Below are 18,972 nucleotides of genomic sequence, written 5' to 3' on the forward strand. Positions count from 1 at the left end.
GTGTGGAGACCTGGGTTCAGCCCCTCACACTGGAGCAAAGAAGGGAAGTGTTGATAGGGTCCACAGTCCTCGAGGACAGAGGCGGGGTCTGGGCCTGTGACTGTGTGTGTTCTGAACCGCTCTGTTTCAGCTCTGGAAAGCCAGAAATGAAGCAGTGCTGGTTACCGAGCCATGCCTGGCATGGTGGTGGCTACCCCATTTGCAGCAAGTGCAGAGGGCAAGGAGCAGGCCGGGCACGCTGGCTATTCTGGAGTCGGAAGCCTCCCAGGACGTGGATTTGCAGTTCTGACTTGGGAAGTGGAGCTACCATGTTCCGCTTCCTATGTGGTGCTGTCAGGTCTGGCTGGGAAGGTAAACTCGCTTAACCTCTGCAGAACACGTCTCACCCCATGCTGGGGAGGAGGCAGAGTGAGAGCTGAGTCACCTTGCAATGTGTCTCACCCTTGTGTGGCCAAGGCTGCACTGGGAGGCAGCTGGCTGGCAGGTCTGTTTGCAGCTGGGCCACAGTGCTTCTTTGTCCGGCGGCTTGGCCTTTCTGTGAGCCTGGTCGCAGACCTTGGCCACAGCAGTCCCAGCCTCTCACCACCTGGATGGAGTGTTCCTCGTGGCCGTCATTGGCAGGATTGCGTTTGGTGCTTTTTTAGGGTGGAAGATTTGGGCTGCAGCTGTGTCTACTTTGTGGTCCCCTGGGGCATACTGAAACCTGGGCAGTGCAGTTGGAGGCGGAGGGGCGGGCAGGGAGTCACCAGTTGGCTTCTGGTCACAGCCCTGACTCCAGAAGAATGCTTCCCACCTCCATCCAGGATGGCCACCACCTCCCAATGAGGGCAAGGCTACTTCCAGGAGCATAGTCCTCCCCCCTCCTCCTTCCCCTCCTTCTTCTCTGCCTCCTTTTCCCTCCTCCCCCCTTCCTCTGGTCATGTAAAATAATAAAAGTAATAAAGCTCTCCCTTGAGCTCCTTGGCTGAAATTAAATGCTTTTCCTCCAGGTCAGCCCCTCTCTGGGTTTCCTCCAAGCTCTGTGAGGAGACCAAAGGAGGCTGAGTAATGGTTGAGCTCTGGCTGAGGGTCTGTTATGATTGGACTTTGTGGGGGCAGGTCACAGATGCCTCTATCCTCTCATGCCTCTGTGGCTTCCCACCACCCGAGACGCCGTGTTCTCTGCCCTCAGAACTAAAATGACCCTGTAGGAGCTCTGAGAAGGCTGGTCTGCTGTGGGGCTCCATGCTTTTGTTGCTGTGGTCTGGCTGGAGAATGGCATGGTTAGTCGTGGCCCCGTGACTCAGGTCCTCCCTGCTGGGTGTGCACCGGGCTGAGGAACCTGGTCCTCTGGGGTTGGCCCTTTGTGGGGTGAGCAGTCTCTCCCTGAGGAGTGTCAGATCCACACACAAATAGAACCCTGTGCACTGGTGTTTCTCCTGGAACTTGCTCTACTCCTTCCATTAATGCCTGTCTAAGGAGAGGAAGTTCCCTGGATAAGGGCCCACTGTCTTTTACTCCCATGAAGAGCTGAGTGGGATGCAGCTGTCTGGACTCAGATGGAGTAGATTACTTTTTCTTCTTTGAGGGGAGACTTCATATATGTATATACTTTTTCTTATGTGAGATATAGTTCTATTTATTTATTTCAATACTTACTTCAATTGAAATAAAATGTAACAAGCCATGTCCCTTTCTCTATTCTCAAACAGTGCTTCACTGAGTGGTTTCTTGGCAGATGTGGTCTGATCCATTGCCAGTGGGGGTGCCGACCAAGCTTTGAGCTCTCACTCTTCGATACAGACATAAGCTAGCAAGGGCATCTGAAGCACATCTGGTTACCACTTGGTTCTTGCAGCACAGGTACTTGGAGCAAACACAGAGTGGCATGAGAGGGGCCATTGCCAGAGTGTTTTCTAAGGCTGGGCTCTGACTTTGTCATTGGTGCCAATTCTAGCGTGGGCATAAGTCTAACTAACGGTTAGTTAGTGTCCTGGGTTAGCACCATACCCAGTGTGATGGGGTGACAGGCAGAACTTACTGTTAGAGGCATCCTCTCTGAGGCTGGTACCAGGCTGCTGTGTACTGGTGGGTGTGAGTGGAAGCGGGTGGCAGGTCATGAGCTGTGAAGGGATGCCTTTGTCTGTACTGGCGGAGAAGGAAGCCTTTTCTCAGGGGTAAGGTGGAATCTGAGGTGTGGAAGATGGTAGACTTTTAGATTAGTGGATCAAAGCCCAACACTTTGATGCTGGTTTTGTCTTCTGTCAAGTTAAATCTGAAGACTTGGGGATGCTTACCCATCTACCCATTCTCCTCTCTACCACCCATCTATCTACCCATCCATCCGTACATTGATTTACCCACTCATCATCCATCCATCCATTTCATTCATCTGTCTTACCCACCCATCCATCTACTCAGCCACCCATCCACCTACCTGCCCTATTTATCCTGGGGAGGGCTGGGCGGGGTGATGGAAGCTTGGGGAAGAGTTCGGATTCTTGTGCCTTCTTTTCTAGAAATCAGTAATCACCAATCACAGTTCTCACTTGAGTCTCATGCGAATGAACTGGGCTACTTTGACTTCTAGATGGGTATGCTGGATGGTTTTCCGTCAACTTGATACAAGCTAAAGCCATCTGAGAGGAGGGAACCTCAATGCAGGAAATGTCTCCATAAGATCTGGCTGTACACAGGGCTGGAAGGCATTTTCTCAATTAATGATCAATGGGGGAGGGCCACAAGAGAAAAATAAATTGACGTTTTAAAGAAACCTGAGACTGACATAGAGCATGTGACCAAAGTTTCGTGTATCTGTTCAGATCCCTGAGAACTCAGGAAAGAACTTTCTGGCCCATTTAATGACAAGTTAGAAGCATTGATGCGTGGTTTTTTTTTTTTTTTTTTTTTTTGCTTTTTCAAGACAGGGTTTCTCTATGTAGCTTTGCGCCTTTCCTGGAACTCACTTGGTAGCCCAGGCTGGCCTCGAATTCACAGAGATCCGCCTGCCTCTGCCTCCCAAGTGCTGGGATTAAAGGCGTGGCCACCACTGCCCGGCGATGCGTGTTATTTTTTATTTTTTTTTAATTTTTTTAATTTTTACTTTTGAAAAGTTACAACAGTTCTGTCCTGGTTCATGTGATTGGTTTCATACATATGTATCTAGGAGGTAGACAAGTGCTTGGACCCTACATAAGCACATCAGAGTGAAGGTGGGTGGGGGAGGGTTGCTTAGGCCTCTGCTTATGGACCTGCCACCCTAGTGTCTCCGACCCTTCTCTGTAGCACTGATTCCAGTCTGTGTGTGGCAGGGACTGTGGTGATGGCAGTGGGGGTTCCCCTCCCTGCTCTGGTATCAGTTCGGGGCTGGCCATGCTGTATCTGGGTTTTAATACTGTTTGGGGTGGGCAGGGAGGCCAGTGTCGTTTTAACATGTTAACTTTGTGCATGAGCATTTTAGTAGCGTTCTGGTTTGCACATCCTCAGGATGTGTGTGGTGGGGAGGGTGACGGCAGTGCAAACGTTGGGGAGTCCGAGGTCAGTGGAAGAGTATTTCCCATGTGGTCTCAGGACAGCACCCAGTGTTGTCTGCCCGCATGAGGGTGTGGGGAGCATTTGTCTGCACACAAAATGGCCATTGTGGGCTCTGTCAAATCCATCATAGACTCCCTGGAGCGTGGCTGGTTAGGTATTTCTGAAGACTCTTTCAGCTCCAAGTTGGAGCAGCTTCTGTCTGTGGTGAGTTTCCAATGAAGCTCAGCAAACAGGTTTTTCCCAAGCAGATCAAATGGCACTTACTAAAAGTGTGACTGTGTATGCATACGTGTGTAGACATGCTTGCAGTCTCCATAGCACATGCTGTAGGTTGTGTTGAAAAGAACCTTTCCCCGCCACTTGTTAAAACCATGTGCTAAATTAGTCTTTGGCAACCTCCTTTCTGGAAATTGGACTCTGCCCAGAGGTGGGAGAGTTGGGGAAAGTTTGAAGCAAATTTATGTGGCTGTTTTCTGTGGTTAGCAGGATGGAAAAAACCGTAAAAAAGAACTTCACATTTCACTGGTTTTCTTGGAACGCAAAAGTGGCTGACTTAGTCTCACATTTCAGACGTTCTCTTGAGCTGGAATATAGGTCTGTAGAAGAGGAGTATGTGGGCGGCAGCTTGGAAGGGTTACACTTAGGACAAGATGGGCAAGCTACACTCCAGGCCTGCCCTGCATCCGGTTATCTCTGTCTCCTCTGTCTTTCTGTCTGTCTGTCTCTCTGGCCATCCTGGGGACTGAACCTCTGACCACATGTGTGTTCGGCAATCCCTATGCCGCTAAACTACGCTCTCAGTCCTGTGTCTACTTTTTGTTTTTAGACAGGGTCTCACTGAGTTGCCCAGGCAGGTTTTCAATTTGTGGATTCTCCTGCCTCCGCCTCCTGAGGAGCTGGGAGGGCAGGCCCTGGGCTGCCAGGCTCAGCTCCCAATTTCCACCAGAAGGCCTAAGTTCACTCATCTGACTTTATAGTTCTGAAAATTCTCTGAAAACCCATCATTCAAAATGCATCACACTTACAACATCACACTTTTTTTTTTCTTTGAGACAGTGCCCTCTATAGTCCAGGCTAGTTACAGTCTCACTATATAGCTGAGGATAACCTTGAACTTCTTACCCTTTGCCTCTCTCCCTGAGTACTAGAATTACAGGTACGTGCCACTGTATTCATTTTGTAAAGTGCCAGGGCTTGAACAGAGTGCTTGTGCATCGGGCAAGCGCTCTGTCAGCTGAACTATAGACACAGCTGGGGAGGGGCCCTTACTCTGCGTGTGCATACTAAGTGTGGTTCACACACAATTCCACTGCACTCATGGTGACCTTGTGAGATAGTGACTGCTCCAGTTCTGTGTGCAGAGAGAGCCTGAGAGCTTCGGGAACTTGCTGAAGATCATGCAGGTAGTTCATGGTGACGCAAAGCTTCAGACATGACACCGCTGACAAACTGCCCCTTCATACTAAAACCTGGGGGCTGGAGAGGAGGCCCAGCAGTTAAGAGGACCCAGGTTCAGTTCTCCGCCCTCACAGTAGCTCGCAACCCTCTGTAACTCCACCGTCTCCGGTGAGCTCTACACACAGTGCACACATATACATGCAGACAAAACACTGTACACATAAAATAAAATGAAAAAAAAACCTTACTGCTTTTTTCTTTTCTTTATTTTTGGTAAAGCTAGGGATCACACCAAAGGCCTGGCACGTGCCAGGTGAGCACTCTCCTACCCAGACACACGCTCATCTCTTCATTGCAGTCTTTTTTGTTGTGTGTGTTTATGCTGTGTGTGTGGTCTGCGGACAACTTTAGAAATGGTTCTTCCTTTCCACCTGCACATGGGGATTAAACTCACATCACAGGACTCGGAACATTGGTGACAAGCGGTTTTACCCACTGAGCCAACTTGCTGGCCCTCTACTGCCGTTTAAAAAATTATTTATCTTTGTGTGTGCGCGCGTGCGTGCGTGCGTGTGTGCGTGCGTGCGTGCGTGTGTGTGTGTGTGTGTGTGTGTGTGTGTGTGTATGATGTATGTCTGTGTGTATGATGTATGTCTGTGTGTATGAGTGCAGGCACCGTTGTGCCACTAGGGCTGTGTAGAAATTAGAGGACAACCCGCAGCATTGGACCTCGGGTCCCACCTGGGGCAGGTCTTTTGTTCACTGCTGGGTGCTTCAGGTTCTAGGGATTCCCTGCCTCTGCCTCTCGCCTCCCGGTAGGATGCTGGGGCTGCAGATGCATGCTAGCAAGATGGCTTTGCGTAGGCACTGGGTCTGAACTCGGGTCCCGTGTGCGCACAGCAAGTGCTCTGCCCACGGAGCCGTCTCCCCAGACCTATTGCAGTTGTAAAATGAGGATTTGGCATCTGGACACAGGAAGAGGCATCACGGCAGCACAGATGTGTTAACCACTGGAGTTACTTGTTAATTAAACAGAATAGGATTAGAATCCTCTTGAAATGGGACTAACGTGTCAGTCAGTTAGAGATCTTGACATCACAGAAAGCTGAGAAGATGAGATTTTTCTGTGACATAAATTTGACTGTAAATAGTATGTTAAAGGTGTCCAATCTTTCAGCTTTGTCTGGGTCACACAGTCATCTAAAAAGTTCACACTCAAGGACTACAAAATTGAGTTGTGAAAAGAAATTGAAAAAAAAAAAAGCCTCATGGCCCTCAAGCGAGTTCATAGTTTTTGTCTTGGGTGCATCCATAGGTGTCCTCAGCAGAACGTGCACCGGTTGGACACTCCAAAAAGCTGTAATTAGGTATTTGATTTTAAGTCTAAGACATCAGAAAGCTGTGGTGCAGATGTCCACGTTCTGCTGAGGCTCCCCAGAAGTGTCTGTGACCCTCATTCTCATTCTGGCTTTTGGAGGACGTTGTCTGCAGGGTGTGGGAATGTGGCCTTCCCAGCTGGCGGTTCCCTCCTGTGTCTGTTCAGGAGTCAGCTGAGCATCTCACTGTTGTGGGATCCAGTCCAGGAGGCTCTGAAGGCAGGAGCTGTGGGAGACTATTTGATTTCTGGCGGACCTGGCAGATGACTGGTTACAAAAGCTTGCCCTCATCCTCACAGGTGCCTTCCTAGCCACACTCACTAACTTGCCTCCTGTCCTTCTCTTTTGACCATCCTTTTACAGCACAGGCCCTGGATCGTCATGGTCTATGGAATGTGGGCCTGCTGGTGTGTTCTGGGGGCTCCCGGAGTGGCCATGGTCTTTCTCCACACCACCATCGCCTTCTGTGTGGCCCAGTTCCGGTCAATGCTCCTATCCTGGTTGTGTTCTCTCCTCCTGCTCTCCACCCTGAGGTTGCACAGTGCGGAGGAAGTTAAGGTAAGTGTCCCCCTCCTGCATACCTTACCACGGGGGCGGGGGGCAGGGGGGAGAAGGGGCGGGGAGGGGGGGGCACAGGAAGGCTTCTGATCCAGTAGATGGCTCTCCGCTCTCAGAATAACAGTAGCCTCTCATGGGGCTCCGCCTAGTGGCCATCTAGGGTTATTGCACAATCTCATCTGCGTTCATCAGTCTTGGTTTTATGTCTGAGCCTGTGAGGTTATCCAGGGTTACCATTTCTCCCAATTTGGTAATGTTAATGTTATGGGACCAGAGAGATAGAAACAGAGCCCTCCCTTCTCTTTATGCTTAAACCTGCCAAGACATTCAGACAGATGTCTTTATTCTTAGTGGATAGGATAGCTTATTAATTATCCATTCATATAGCTAGTCACAGAAGCACTTTGTACAGAAAGTGAAAACAGGGTGTTTTGCCTCAAGGTCACAGACCAAGCCTTGATGTGCCATGGGATGGCATCTTGACAGACACATTGTTTGTCGGTTGTGTGTTTGGTGGAGGTGGACATTGGGCAAGAGGCAGTCTGTATAGCTGTTGAGTGGTTAATTCTGTGTACAGCCTGCCCTGTCCCTTGTTCGGAATCTTGTATATACTGCCATGAAGTGTTTCTTTTGGTGCCAAGGGTTGGACCTAGGGTCCCAGACGTGCAAGGCACGTGCTCTACCGCCCAGCCACGCGGCAGCTCACGCTGCTTGCTTTGGTTGCCCGTGGGATTTCCTGGACACTGTTTTCTCCCATTGCCTCTCTCCTAGGGGAAGCCATGGTCCGGGTTCTCCAGGCAACTCCTGCATCGGGCTGATGCCTCCTTGCTGCTCACTCACAGGCTGTCTCCGCTTGTTGCTTTTGCAGAGGAGGTGGTACCAGACAGAAAATGAATACTACCTGCTACAGTTCACGCTGACGGTGCGCTGCCTGTTCTACACCAGCTTCAGCCTGGAGCTGTGCCGGCAGCCTCCGCCTGCCCAGCGCGCCCCCTATTCCTTCCCGTGGTTGCTGGCCTATGTCTTCTATTACCCTGTCTTCCACAACGGGCCCATCCTCAACTTCCCGGAGTTCTTCAGACAGGTAGAGTCCTCTGGGGGACCCCAAGTGGGGCTGTATACTGAGTGTGGAGTTCACAAACAGTTTGGGAATAGTAAAAGACTTCTGAATGTACAACCCAAAATAATTCAGTCTAACGGGTAACGAATTGGTGGTGTTTCTGGCAGGGGTTACCCTTGTGCCTTATCGTGAATGTGGGGTAGAAAATGGCAGAAGTGTGTTTAGGGCCATTTTAGATGTGACATCCTCCTACGCCATACCGCCTGGAAGACCTCGCTCAGATTCCAGGCTATCCTGTATTCTGAGTTGCAGGTTTTTAAGGAACAGAATGGTTTGATCATGGAAAACAAAGACTTGAATATCTTTGTGCATCATTCTCGGGATGTGAGTACTGGGTTAGTGTCTTTGGATTGGATTGCGTTAGAATGTTTGACTTTAAATTTTTATTTATTTGTGTTTTGTGTGTGTGTGTGTGTGTGTGTATGTGTGTGTGTGTGTGTATGTGTGTGTGTGTGTGTGTCTGTGTGTGTGTCTGTATGTGTGTGTGTGTCTGTGTGTGTGTGTGTCTGTGTGTGTGTGTCTGTGTGTGTGTCTGTGTGTGTCTGTGTGTGTCTGTGTGTGTGTATCTGTGTGTGTGTGTCTGTGTGTGTGTGTCTCTGTCTGTGTGTGTGTCTGTGTGTCTCTCTGTGTGTGTGTGTGTCTGTGTGTGTGTGTGTCTGTGTGTGTGTGTGTCTGTGTGTGTGTGTCTGTGTGGGCAGCTGTAGGAACTCTGTTCTCTACTGCCACCTTGAGGATCCGGGTGTTGAACTTAGTGTGTGAAGCCATGTGCAAGTGCCTCCTCCCACTGAGCCAGCTCACAGACCCAGGGTTCAATTTTAAAAGTTGCTGTTTGATTTGATGACTAGAATTTCCTAGCAAATCAGTAAATGAATTTTATAACAACTTCTGTAATGGCCCCAAAGACACTTCTGCAAGCCTATCTTGCCAGAGGAATTTTTACTCGAACCTGGGTGTGTAGACATAAAATAGACATATCAAGCTTTTATTGCTAACAAATCTTAAAGACATTTATTTTAAACAGTTATTTGGTATGCATGCAGTTTTCACCATTTATTAAAGGCTAAAGCACATTCGCATACTAATGAGATGGATTATTTAATTCACACAAAGAGTGGAGCCGTGGCCGAGCATTTGACAAGACATGGGGCACCTTCAGTGCTTACAGAGCTGATCAGTGTTTTGATTTTATCACTGCGAGTGTGAAGAAGGCTGCTTTGTGTCAGTAAGAAGCCCTGCGGAGGGCTAAGACTTGGGGTGTTGGCTGTGCTCACCCATGCCGTCTCCCTACTTGCTGCAGATCTGAGCAGACACTTGCCTGGGCCTCTGAGTTCATCCAGGGCTAAGGGGGGCTGATGCGCAGGGGTGGTGGCCACTTGGTCCATTCCTGGCTGCTGTGAGGTTTGGATGACAGGGAAGGCAGGGCAGGAGGAAGCTGGACTCTGATGTTTCACGTGAAGAATCGGGAAGAGCGGGAGGCCTGCTGTTCGGCACATAGTTCAGCCTCTTGCTCACCGACTGCTCGTGAGGTGGCCTATGTGCCTTTTGTTGTTCTAGAGGCCGAGGTGAGAAATCCAATGGAGCTGAAGGATGTTCACAGGCGATGGGCGTTCTCGCTCTGCAGGCTCCTTCTCTGCACAGCAGCTCGTCCTAGAAGTCGGTCAAGCCATCTTTGTCCTTCTGTGTAGACATCTCCCCCACCCCCAGCTAGCCTCCTGGGACATACTTAAGGGAGTTTAACCCATGTGTTAAACCTAAAACAATGGTTCCCAAGGGACATTGCCTCCACTAAAGCAGAGCCATCTTGAAGGAGAAAGTATGTATAGACAGATATAAACATACATGTATACACAAAACATGCATGTAACACATGTACAACACACAGGCATACACAGCACATCCATGTACACACAGATGTATACACAACACATGGATGCACATGTGTACACATACAATGCATGCCTATACCCACATATAACACACGTGTATACACACATGTCTACATATATGTGTGGCATACCTGTGCATGCACACATACAGCACACACACATACATAAAGCATTGCATGCACTCATATAGCTCACACATGCACACACTCACATACAGTACACACATGTATGCACTCATATACAGCACACACATGCACACACTCACATACAGCACACACATTCATGCACTCCTATACAGCACACACATGCATATACTCACATACGATGCACACATGCATGCACTCTCATACAGTGCACACATACATGCACATGTCTGGTAGCATGGTTTAGAGCACAGGACCAGAAGTATTGCTGTTTCTGTGACAATGTGGCAGATGCCTGGTGAGGGAAAAGAAAGGCTCTCAGGAACGACTTATTTCATCTTAAAAATTCCAGTGTCACATATTCATGCAGAAGTCTGTGTTTGTGTCACAGAAACAGCAGCGTTCTAGACTTGTCGGTGGAGGCCTTTGCCCAGCAGACATCTGGTGTCTCGGGCACTCCGGCCAGGGCAGGCGTGCTCTATGGTTCCTCATACTTCAGACTGATTCCTTCAGATTGTTCTTGGGCCGTGAGGTGATTGTAGATCGGAATTTGAGATTGTGTCTTAGATACTGTGTAAAAGACGGTGGTTAGTGAGGCCGCTGACCCCGCGTGTGGTCCCCGGTCTGCAGCATCAGCACCATCAGGACTGAGATGTGGCCCTCAGGCCCTACCCTAGGCCTATGACTGACCCGGGCTTTGGGTTGGACTCAATGCTGTGACTTTCCAGGTGCCTGAAGGGTGACTTGTGCTTCCGGGAGGCTGAGAACCACTGTCCTGCGTTTGTCTGAGGAGTGGGGTGAGGCGGTGCTGGCACAGGATTGGCCGACTCAGACCTTCCACATCCGGCCTCCTGCAATTTCCTTGACATTATGAACTTGGCTTCTTCCCAACTTTCCAGCCAATAACTTTTGAACTAAACCTCGGCCCCATCCCTCCCCCGGGATAGACAGTAATTCTTGGGGAAGTAGACTAAAGCCGCTCAGAGGAAAGAGTCTCCCCAACTGCGTCACATGCATGGGGAGCTTTGCCCAGTGGGAGCTGCACTCTTGGGATGCAAAGCCATTCTTTGCATTTCTCATCTCCTCCTTTCTAGCTGCAGCCCTCAGTGTCCAACAGGAACAATGGGAGGAAGCGTGTGGTCAGGTCCCACGCCAGGCCCTCGGGGGCAGATTTGAGGCTGTGGTTCACCCAAACCCTTAGCCGAGGACCGCCATTCCCTCGAGTGTCAGCAGGGAGAATGGGCAGGCTCACCCTGTAGGAGCTCAGGGTCCACTCGGATCTTTTTGTTTGTTTGTTTGTTTCTTGAGACAGGGTTTCTCTGAGTAACAGCCTTGGCTTTCTTGGAACTCACTCTGTAGACCAGGTTGTCCTTGACTCACAGAGAGTTCCTGTGAGTCCCGCCTGCCTCTGCCTCCTGAGTGCTGGGATTAAAGGTGTGCACCACCACTACCTGATGTCTACTGGGGTTTTACTTATTTCTCTCTTATGCTTTCCAGTCACTGAGAGTAGGGACTTTGGAAAGGCAAATCAAAACCTTCCTCTGTGGTCTGCCTATATTCATTAAAGCCATCCTAGAAAAATAAAATGCTCAGTAAGCCACAGGACAAAATAAATACTAAATAAAAAGCCAGGCAGAGTCTGGGGAGGCGGCTTGGTGGACAGAGCACTTATTTTGCAAATGTGAGACCTGAGTTCAGATCCCCTGAGCCCACATAAAGCTAGACATGCAGTGCATACCTGTGGTGCCAGGGCCTGGTGGGACCCCTGGAAGTCTGTGGGCCAGCTGGACTGGTGTACACAGTGAACAAGAGACCCCCGTCTCAAGGTAGAAGGCAAGGACCAGCACCTGAGATTGTCTTCTGACCTCCATGAGTGCATCATGGCCTCAATAGTCCTGTACTCACAGGAACACACACCCGTGATATACATTATACACACAAAGAATAAGAAGCCATGTGATTTCTGCATTTGCTGAGGGAGCCTGCGGGTGTAATGAGGTAATCTAGGAGGGAAAGACTGGGAAGAGGAGTTTGAACGATAATGGAAGAACTCAGGAGAATGAGCAGGAGGAGGGCTTCACCACCAGGGGGCAGCAGCATCCCACATGGAAATGGACCCAGAAGGGACAAGCTGGATCTCCGTGGGAATCTCAAGTACTAAAATGAGAGAGGAACACCTCTGCAGGTTGCATCTGTTACTCCAATTTTTAGCACATACATTTATGTACGCATACGAGGGAAGTGTGGAAGACGTGTCCTCTTTACTCTACAGCATGTGAAATACTCACTCACCAAACAAGACATTTTACCTACTGCCCGGCCTCGTTACCTTACCTCGAAGGCTGTTTCTGGCCAGTGGAGTGTCAGGAACCCAGGCTCCAGCTAGTTTCCTGCTGTATTTCGGGGGAGTTAAGATCCTGAACTGCTGTGAGGCAGAGTCCAGCAGGGCCTGGGTAAAGCAGGGTGGCCTGCTGATTTGCTTTGCTGCAAAGTCTGGGGCCTCAGTCTTCCCTGAGCAGGCAGACTCTGCAGTGGGGACTGGATAGGGTGACAGGCAGGCTGAGTGATGCTCCTTGGGACTTTCCTCACCAAGGGCCATGTTCCCTACCCATTGGAGACAATCAGTGTACAAATGGGACCCTTACCGTGGAGGCCAGCTCCGGGTTCAAATCCCTGTTTTGTTTTGGTGAGCTGTCTGCATTGTGCCTCAGTTACCTTTTCTGTGGGATGGGAAAGTCAGCAGAGCCAGGGTTGTTGTGGGGAGGATGTGGTCCCGTGAGGCGATGAGGCTTGATGCTTGTATACTATCACACTCACTGCTGCTGTTATCGCGATTAGTCAAAAGCATGTGGCAAGTTCAGGGGAAGATTAGGCTACAGCAGACTCTCCCCGTCCCCATGTCCAGCCTGATGGGCACCGCAGCAGAGGAGTCTGAGTAGTGGCCATCCTTGGCCTCTGAAGAAGCCATTGTGCTGGGCTGTTGGAAGGGACCAGACAATCACTGTAGGGAGGGTGGGCCTGGTCGAGAATGGCTGGTTGGGGCGGGACAGGAGATAGGGTGCCAGGAGCCCTGTGACTTCTTTGGGGGACAAGGCCTGAGAATAGCATGAACAAATTCTCCTTGTGGCAAGGCCCTGGAGAACCTGACCCGTTTTGGCAAAGCCAGTTTGCTGCGTACTTCTGGGCATGACCAGAGCATGTGTACTGCCTGCTCTCCCTGCCTTCTCTATACAAGCCACAGTGCTGGCTGCCCCTAGTTCCACTTTCTCAGAGCTATGGATAAAGTAGCTATTACAAAAGGAAAACTTCCCCTAATGACACTCCTCTGGGCGAGCCAGAAGGGATGTTGTTAAAAATATACAGTGGATGGAGCTGGAGAGATGGCTCAGCGGTTAAGAGCATTGACTGTTCTTCCAGAGGACCTGAGTTCAATTCCCAGCAACCACAGGGTGGCTCACAACCATCTATGATGAGATCTGGTGTCCTCCTGTGGCCCACAGGAACACATGCCAGCAGAATACTGTATATATGATAAATAAATAAATCTTTTTTTTATTTTTTACACACACACACACACACACACACACACACACACACACACACACACACTGATACTCATGAGTGGACCTGATTCAGCCCCTAAAGCCTTTGATGTTTCAAGTGTGACCATGCATTCAGGCTTTTTAAGAACAGGATGTTGCCTTTTCAGTGCACCTTGTGACTAGCCTGAAAGAATTCATGATAATATTACAAATTTGCATAACTGTTCTGGAGAGAATGATTTCAAACACAAGAGTCTAGGAGAAATGCTAATAAATAGACAGTATCAGGAGTTAATGGGCACAGTCTAGAACAGGGAACGGAGCAGAATCACAGAGACCCACAAAGCCCATTTCTGACAGCTGCGCCAGCACTGCAGGAAGTTGAGAGGAGGAGACGTGGGAACAAGGGATAAGCAGTGCCAGCGACCGAGAGTAAGTCTCCAAGCTGTGCTGACGATCGGGTGAGTGGGAAAGCCTGGAAGAGATGGACCAGTACAGAATGTAGAATAAATCCATCCAGCGGCGGCTGGTGAGATGATTGTGAGACTCAGACCTTACCAGATGTAAATATTAACCACTAGAGACAAAACTCTCTTTCACTCTCCATGACGCTGTCACTGCAGATGCTGCCAGCTGGGCATGCTCTCCTCTTTGTAGCTGGGCATGCTCTCCTGCCTGTAGCTGGGCACGCTCTCCTGCCTGTAGCTGGGCACATTCTCCTGCCTGTAGCTGGGCACGCTCTCCTGCCTGTAGCTGGGCACGCTCTCCTGCCTGTAGCTGGGCATGCTCTCCTGCCTGTAGCTAGGCACGCTCTCCTGCCTGTAGCTGGGCACGCTCTCCTGCCTGTAGCTGGGCACATTCTCCTGCCTGTAGCTGGGCATGCTCTCCTCTTTGTAGCTGGGCACGCTCTCCTGCCTGTAGCTGGGCATGCTCTCCTGCTGTAGCTGGGCACGCTCTCCTGCCTGTAGCTGGGCACGCTCTCCTGCCTGTAGCTGGGCACGCTCTCCTGTCTGTAGCTGGGCACGCTCTCCTGCCTGTAGCTGGGCATGCTCTCCTGCCTGTAGCTGGGCATGCTCTCCTGTTTGTAGCTGGGCATGCTCTCCTGCCTGTAGCTGGGCATGCTCTCCTGTTTGTAGCTGGGCACGCTCTCCTGCCTGTAGCTGGGCATGCTCTCCTGCCTGTAGCTGGGCACGCTCTCCTGCCTGTAGCTGGGCACGCTCTCCTGCCTGTAGGTGTGCCTAGTTAGAAGACTTCGTCGCTGTGCTTCTAACATTAGAATATGGATCAAGTAGGTAATAGCCACCGGAGGGAAAGTTGGGGGAAGGAAGGGGAATGAGGTAAAGGAGCAAACTGCCAATTATTGTAGACATTATTGGAACTTAAGGAAAGAAATTTGATTGTAAAACTGTTCATGCACACCATTGAAACTGTGTAAATAGAACGGCCCAGGCTATCCCGGGCCACTTGTTTGAAACAGGTGGTCACAGGTTCTTCATTGCACCAACTTCACACATCTGTCCCAGGTCATCGCACCCGTCTGGAATTAGACTTCCAGCAATAGGAGTTGATGTCTCAGAAGTGCTGGGTCTGGAGACCACATGTTGACACCGACTGTAGAGAAGATGGAGTCAGCTCTAGAACTTCTCATTCATGTAACTTCACACCCGAGAGAGACTTGTTACCACTTCACAGAGAGTGGACGGAGTAAAGACAGGTGGAAGCAGGCTGGGTGGACGGGGTAAAGACAGTAGTGTTGGGACTGGTGCTGGAGCTCAGTTGTTAGGGTGATTACTTAGCAGGCATGAGGCCCTGGAATCCCAGCCTGGGAGGTAGAGACACGATGATCAGAAGTTCAAGATCAAGACCGGGGAGACAGTAGGTAATGTGTTTACCGTGTAAGATGGGGGCCTGGGTTTGAATCTGCACAGCACACAGGAAAGCTGGGTATGCCAGGGACCCTGTACCACCCCAGTGCCCGGGGAGGACAGGTACGGCTGGGGTGCTTGTTGGAGCAGTGTAGCCTAAAGAGCGGCCCCTGGGTAGTGAGAGGCTCTGATTCAAAGAAATAAGGTAAACAGTAATAAAGGAAGACGTTTGTCTATGGCGCCATGGGTGCACGTATGCACACACACAGACACACACACACCCAGGCACACACACAGAGACACACACACACAGACACACACACACAGAGACATACACACCCAGGCACACACACACAGACACACACACACCCAGGCACACACACACAGACACACACACAGACACAGAGACACAGACAGACACACACACACAGACACAGAGACACAGACAGACACACACACACACAGACGCACACACACACACAGACATACAGACATACATACAGACACACAGACACACAGACACAGTTCAAGGCCAACCTTGGCTACACAGTGAGTTTTGAAAAAAGAAAAAAGAAGACACGACCTAGTCATGCTGAGGATTGAGCGTCTGGCGGGTCTGAGGGCCTCGAGGCTCTGGCTGTCCAGACCACGTGTGGTTTGTGGCAGCAGCGTGAGCTGCCGGCTTGGTGGTCATCCTGGGAGAGAGCCATGTACGTCTCTGGCCTTGGTGGTCATCCTGGGGGAGAGCCATGCACGTCTCTGGCCTTGCTGTGGTGGCTGGGCTGTGGCCACCAGCCTGAGTAAGAAGCGTTTCATGGGGAGTAGGTAGGGACCTGGATGATGCGGAGAAGCCGCCCCGACTTGGAAGGGACGGGCTGAGGTACGTGTGCCCCTGCAGAGGGCACACTGGCCCCGGGAAAGGCCTTTGCTGCTTTCAGGCGCGTGCATGACTCCTGCGCAAAGTCAAACCTCTCATCTCTGACAGCTGCCATCCCAGTCTCCGGAGAAAGACGACGTTCCCTTTTATGCAATTTGCATGAAATGAGATTTTAAATCATAATGCGTTTTAAAATACAGTTGGCAGACGACTTAATGTGTGTTTCTCAGCGGAGTCTGAGCTTGAAATTCCCACCCTGGCAGTTTCCGGTGATCTTAAGGTCGACAGTGCCTCAGACGGATGCTTTCTGTGCAGCTCTGAGGAAGAGCGCTGTGCAGCACCCTGTCCCTCCTGCTGCGAGACCAGGGACAAACGACGTTGAATAGAAGAGACTCCATTACATTCAAGTGTAAATGGACTGTCAGGATGCACAGCCTTCCAGAAAGGCAAATGACTACTCATGTGTGTGTGTGTGCATGTGTGTGTGCACACATGTGTGTGTCTGTGAGTTTGAGCATATGTGTGCATGTGTGTGTATGCATGTGTGTGTGCGTGTGTGTGCGTGTGTGTGCGTGTGTGTGTGTGTGTGTGTGTGTGTGTGTGTGTGTTTCATAAGTACATATGTGCAGGAGCCATTAATTTTTTTTTTAAGCAGGGTCTCTCCTCAGCAGCTTGCCATGTAGGCTAGGCTGACTGGCCAGGGATGTGAACCCCGTCTGCCTCCTCAGTTCTGGGATTACAAGTGTGGATTACTGTGCCTGACTTTTATGTGGGTTCTGGACCATACGTGGGTCCTCCTGTTTATTTGACAAGACTTTTACCCACTGAGCCATCTCCCCAGCCCCGACACCCCTCCCCCTTTCCTTTTTTAGGTTAGAGTGAATTGACAGAGCAGTTGGGTGAGGACCCTTCTCCTGTGTGCGCCCGTGCAGTTAAGGAATCTGCATTTCTGTGGCTCCACGCGTGGAGGCACATCCATCAGAAGGAGCTACAGGAGACGCTCTGTCCCTCCTGGCAGCGGTGGCACAGACATATTCCTCAGAAAAGCAGTTTTAGGGAAGGTTTAGTTAGGTTCCTGGGAGGGAGGGAGGTTGTTATCAGGAAGCCAGTCGGCTCCCAGGTGGACCGCATGCTTTCGGTTCATCACAGGTCTCTGTGCTGTTTTGAACTGCCTGTGGTTTGGGGACACCCAGGAGGCCTCCACGTGGGCCTTTTGCTGAGAGGCACACGGAATTTATACCATTGCCCACTTAGTGTCTCTGTTCACCAGGTTGGACCTGTACGCCAGCATGGTCCTGGCACCCAGATGCAGGCTGGGTTTCTGGGGACCTCGGCTGCAGGCCGTGTGCTCAGCACCTGTTCAAAGGTGGACGGATTCGGCTGTGTGAGAATTGTTATCCGCCAGCATAGCTCCTGAGGCTGTTAGCACTTTCACCCAGACGGCTTGCTTCTGTGTCCCAGTGAGGTGACCCCACAGCGAGGTGACCCCTCAGCGAGGTGACCCCAAGTTGGTGACCCCACAGCTTCGTCACCGTGGTAGAGGAGTTTTCTGATGGCCTCACCCACACACCGATTATAATTTAAATGTCTGAAATGCTGCAAAATTCCAATGGCTTTTGACCAGAGTCTGGAGTACTCGGGTGGTATATGATCTGGGGATGGATATTCAGAACCCCAAGGTCTGAAGCGCTTGGGTCAGATAATGGATGCTCAGGATATCCACCCTCTGTGTGTCTGCCCATAGACAATGGAGACACCTACCTGACATTCAATGTAGGCTTTGCTGTGACACCACCCTTGTTCTGGGGATTCTTGAGGAAAGAAGGCGAATCCACACCCAGAGGCCGTGTAGCTGCTAGTGACAGCTGCTAACACTCTAAATGTGCGGGTGCTGGACTTAGTACTCACACTTCAAATGTGGGGGTGCTGGACTTAGTACTCACACTTCAAATGTGGGGGTGCTGGACTTAGTACTCACACTTCAAATGTGGGAGTGCTGGACTTGGTACTCACACTTCAAATGTGGGGGTGCTGGACTTGGTACTCACACTTCAAATGTGGGGGTGCTGGATTTAGTACTCGCATCTCACCACTACCATCTTAATTTTCACTTTATTTTGAGGAGACCAAGACCCAGGGGCTTGAGTAACTTCTCAGGATCATGCAGCTGTGCGGCTGCTGCTAGAATCCAGTCTATTACTGCTCAGTGAGACACTTGTCTCCTCTGAGTATTTACTCTTTTTTTTAAGGTAGCCTGACAGACATCGTTAATTCTTTCACATCACTCCCACTCCATCCCTGGCTGCCCTCTCCTGTATCTAGTGTTGCCTCAGCCTAATAGCTCAGGCGTGAGTCTGGTGGTAAGTGTGAACAGCCAGGGTGGCCAGGACCCAAAGAGAGGCAGTTTCAAGGGGCAGAGCACCTGAAATCCTGGCCCAGCCTGGGCTGTCTCAGGTCAGGGCTGGGGTAGAAAGACGCAGACTTTGGCATTGTTCTTGGCTGTAGGTACCATGTTGGCACACCTGTTCTTGTTCTGGGGCAGTTTCCCAACTGGAGTGTAACTTTCTTACCCAGGAAAATCGCGTGTCCTTAAGACAAACAAACTCCCGTGCCCTGTCAGTAGAAACGGCAATGATCATTTGTGCAAACCTTATCGGAAACACCGCAGGAGAGACGTTCTGCATGGCTTGGGAC

The 18,972-nt window shown here is 50.5% G+C and overlaps 1 protein-coding gene across 1 annotated transcript in view; it reads left to right on the plus strand.

Moving 5' to 3' along the window:
• Window positions 1-18,972, plus strand: part of Hhat (hedgehog acyltransferase) — a 268,490-nt gene that overhangs the window by 40,312 nt on the left and 209,206 nt on the right. Inside the window, exons 5-6 of the mRNA XM_028882840.2 lie at window positions 6,651-6,845; window positions 7,714-7,929. Coding sequence (XP_028738673.1) covers window positions 6,651-6,845; window positions 7,714-7,929 — 411 coding nt within the window. The remainder of the gene's footprint in view (window positions 1-6,650; window positions 6,846-7,713; window positions 7,930-18,972) is intronic.

Source organism: Peromyscus leucopus, chromosome 15, assembly GCF_004664715.2.
Source record: "Peromyscus leucopus breed LL Stock chromosome 15, UCI_PerLeu_2.1, whole genome shotgun sequence".
NCBI classification, from domain to species: Eukaryota; Metazoa; Chordata; class Mammalia; order Rodentia; family Cricetidae; genus Peromyscus; species Peromyscus leucopus.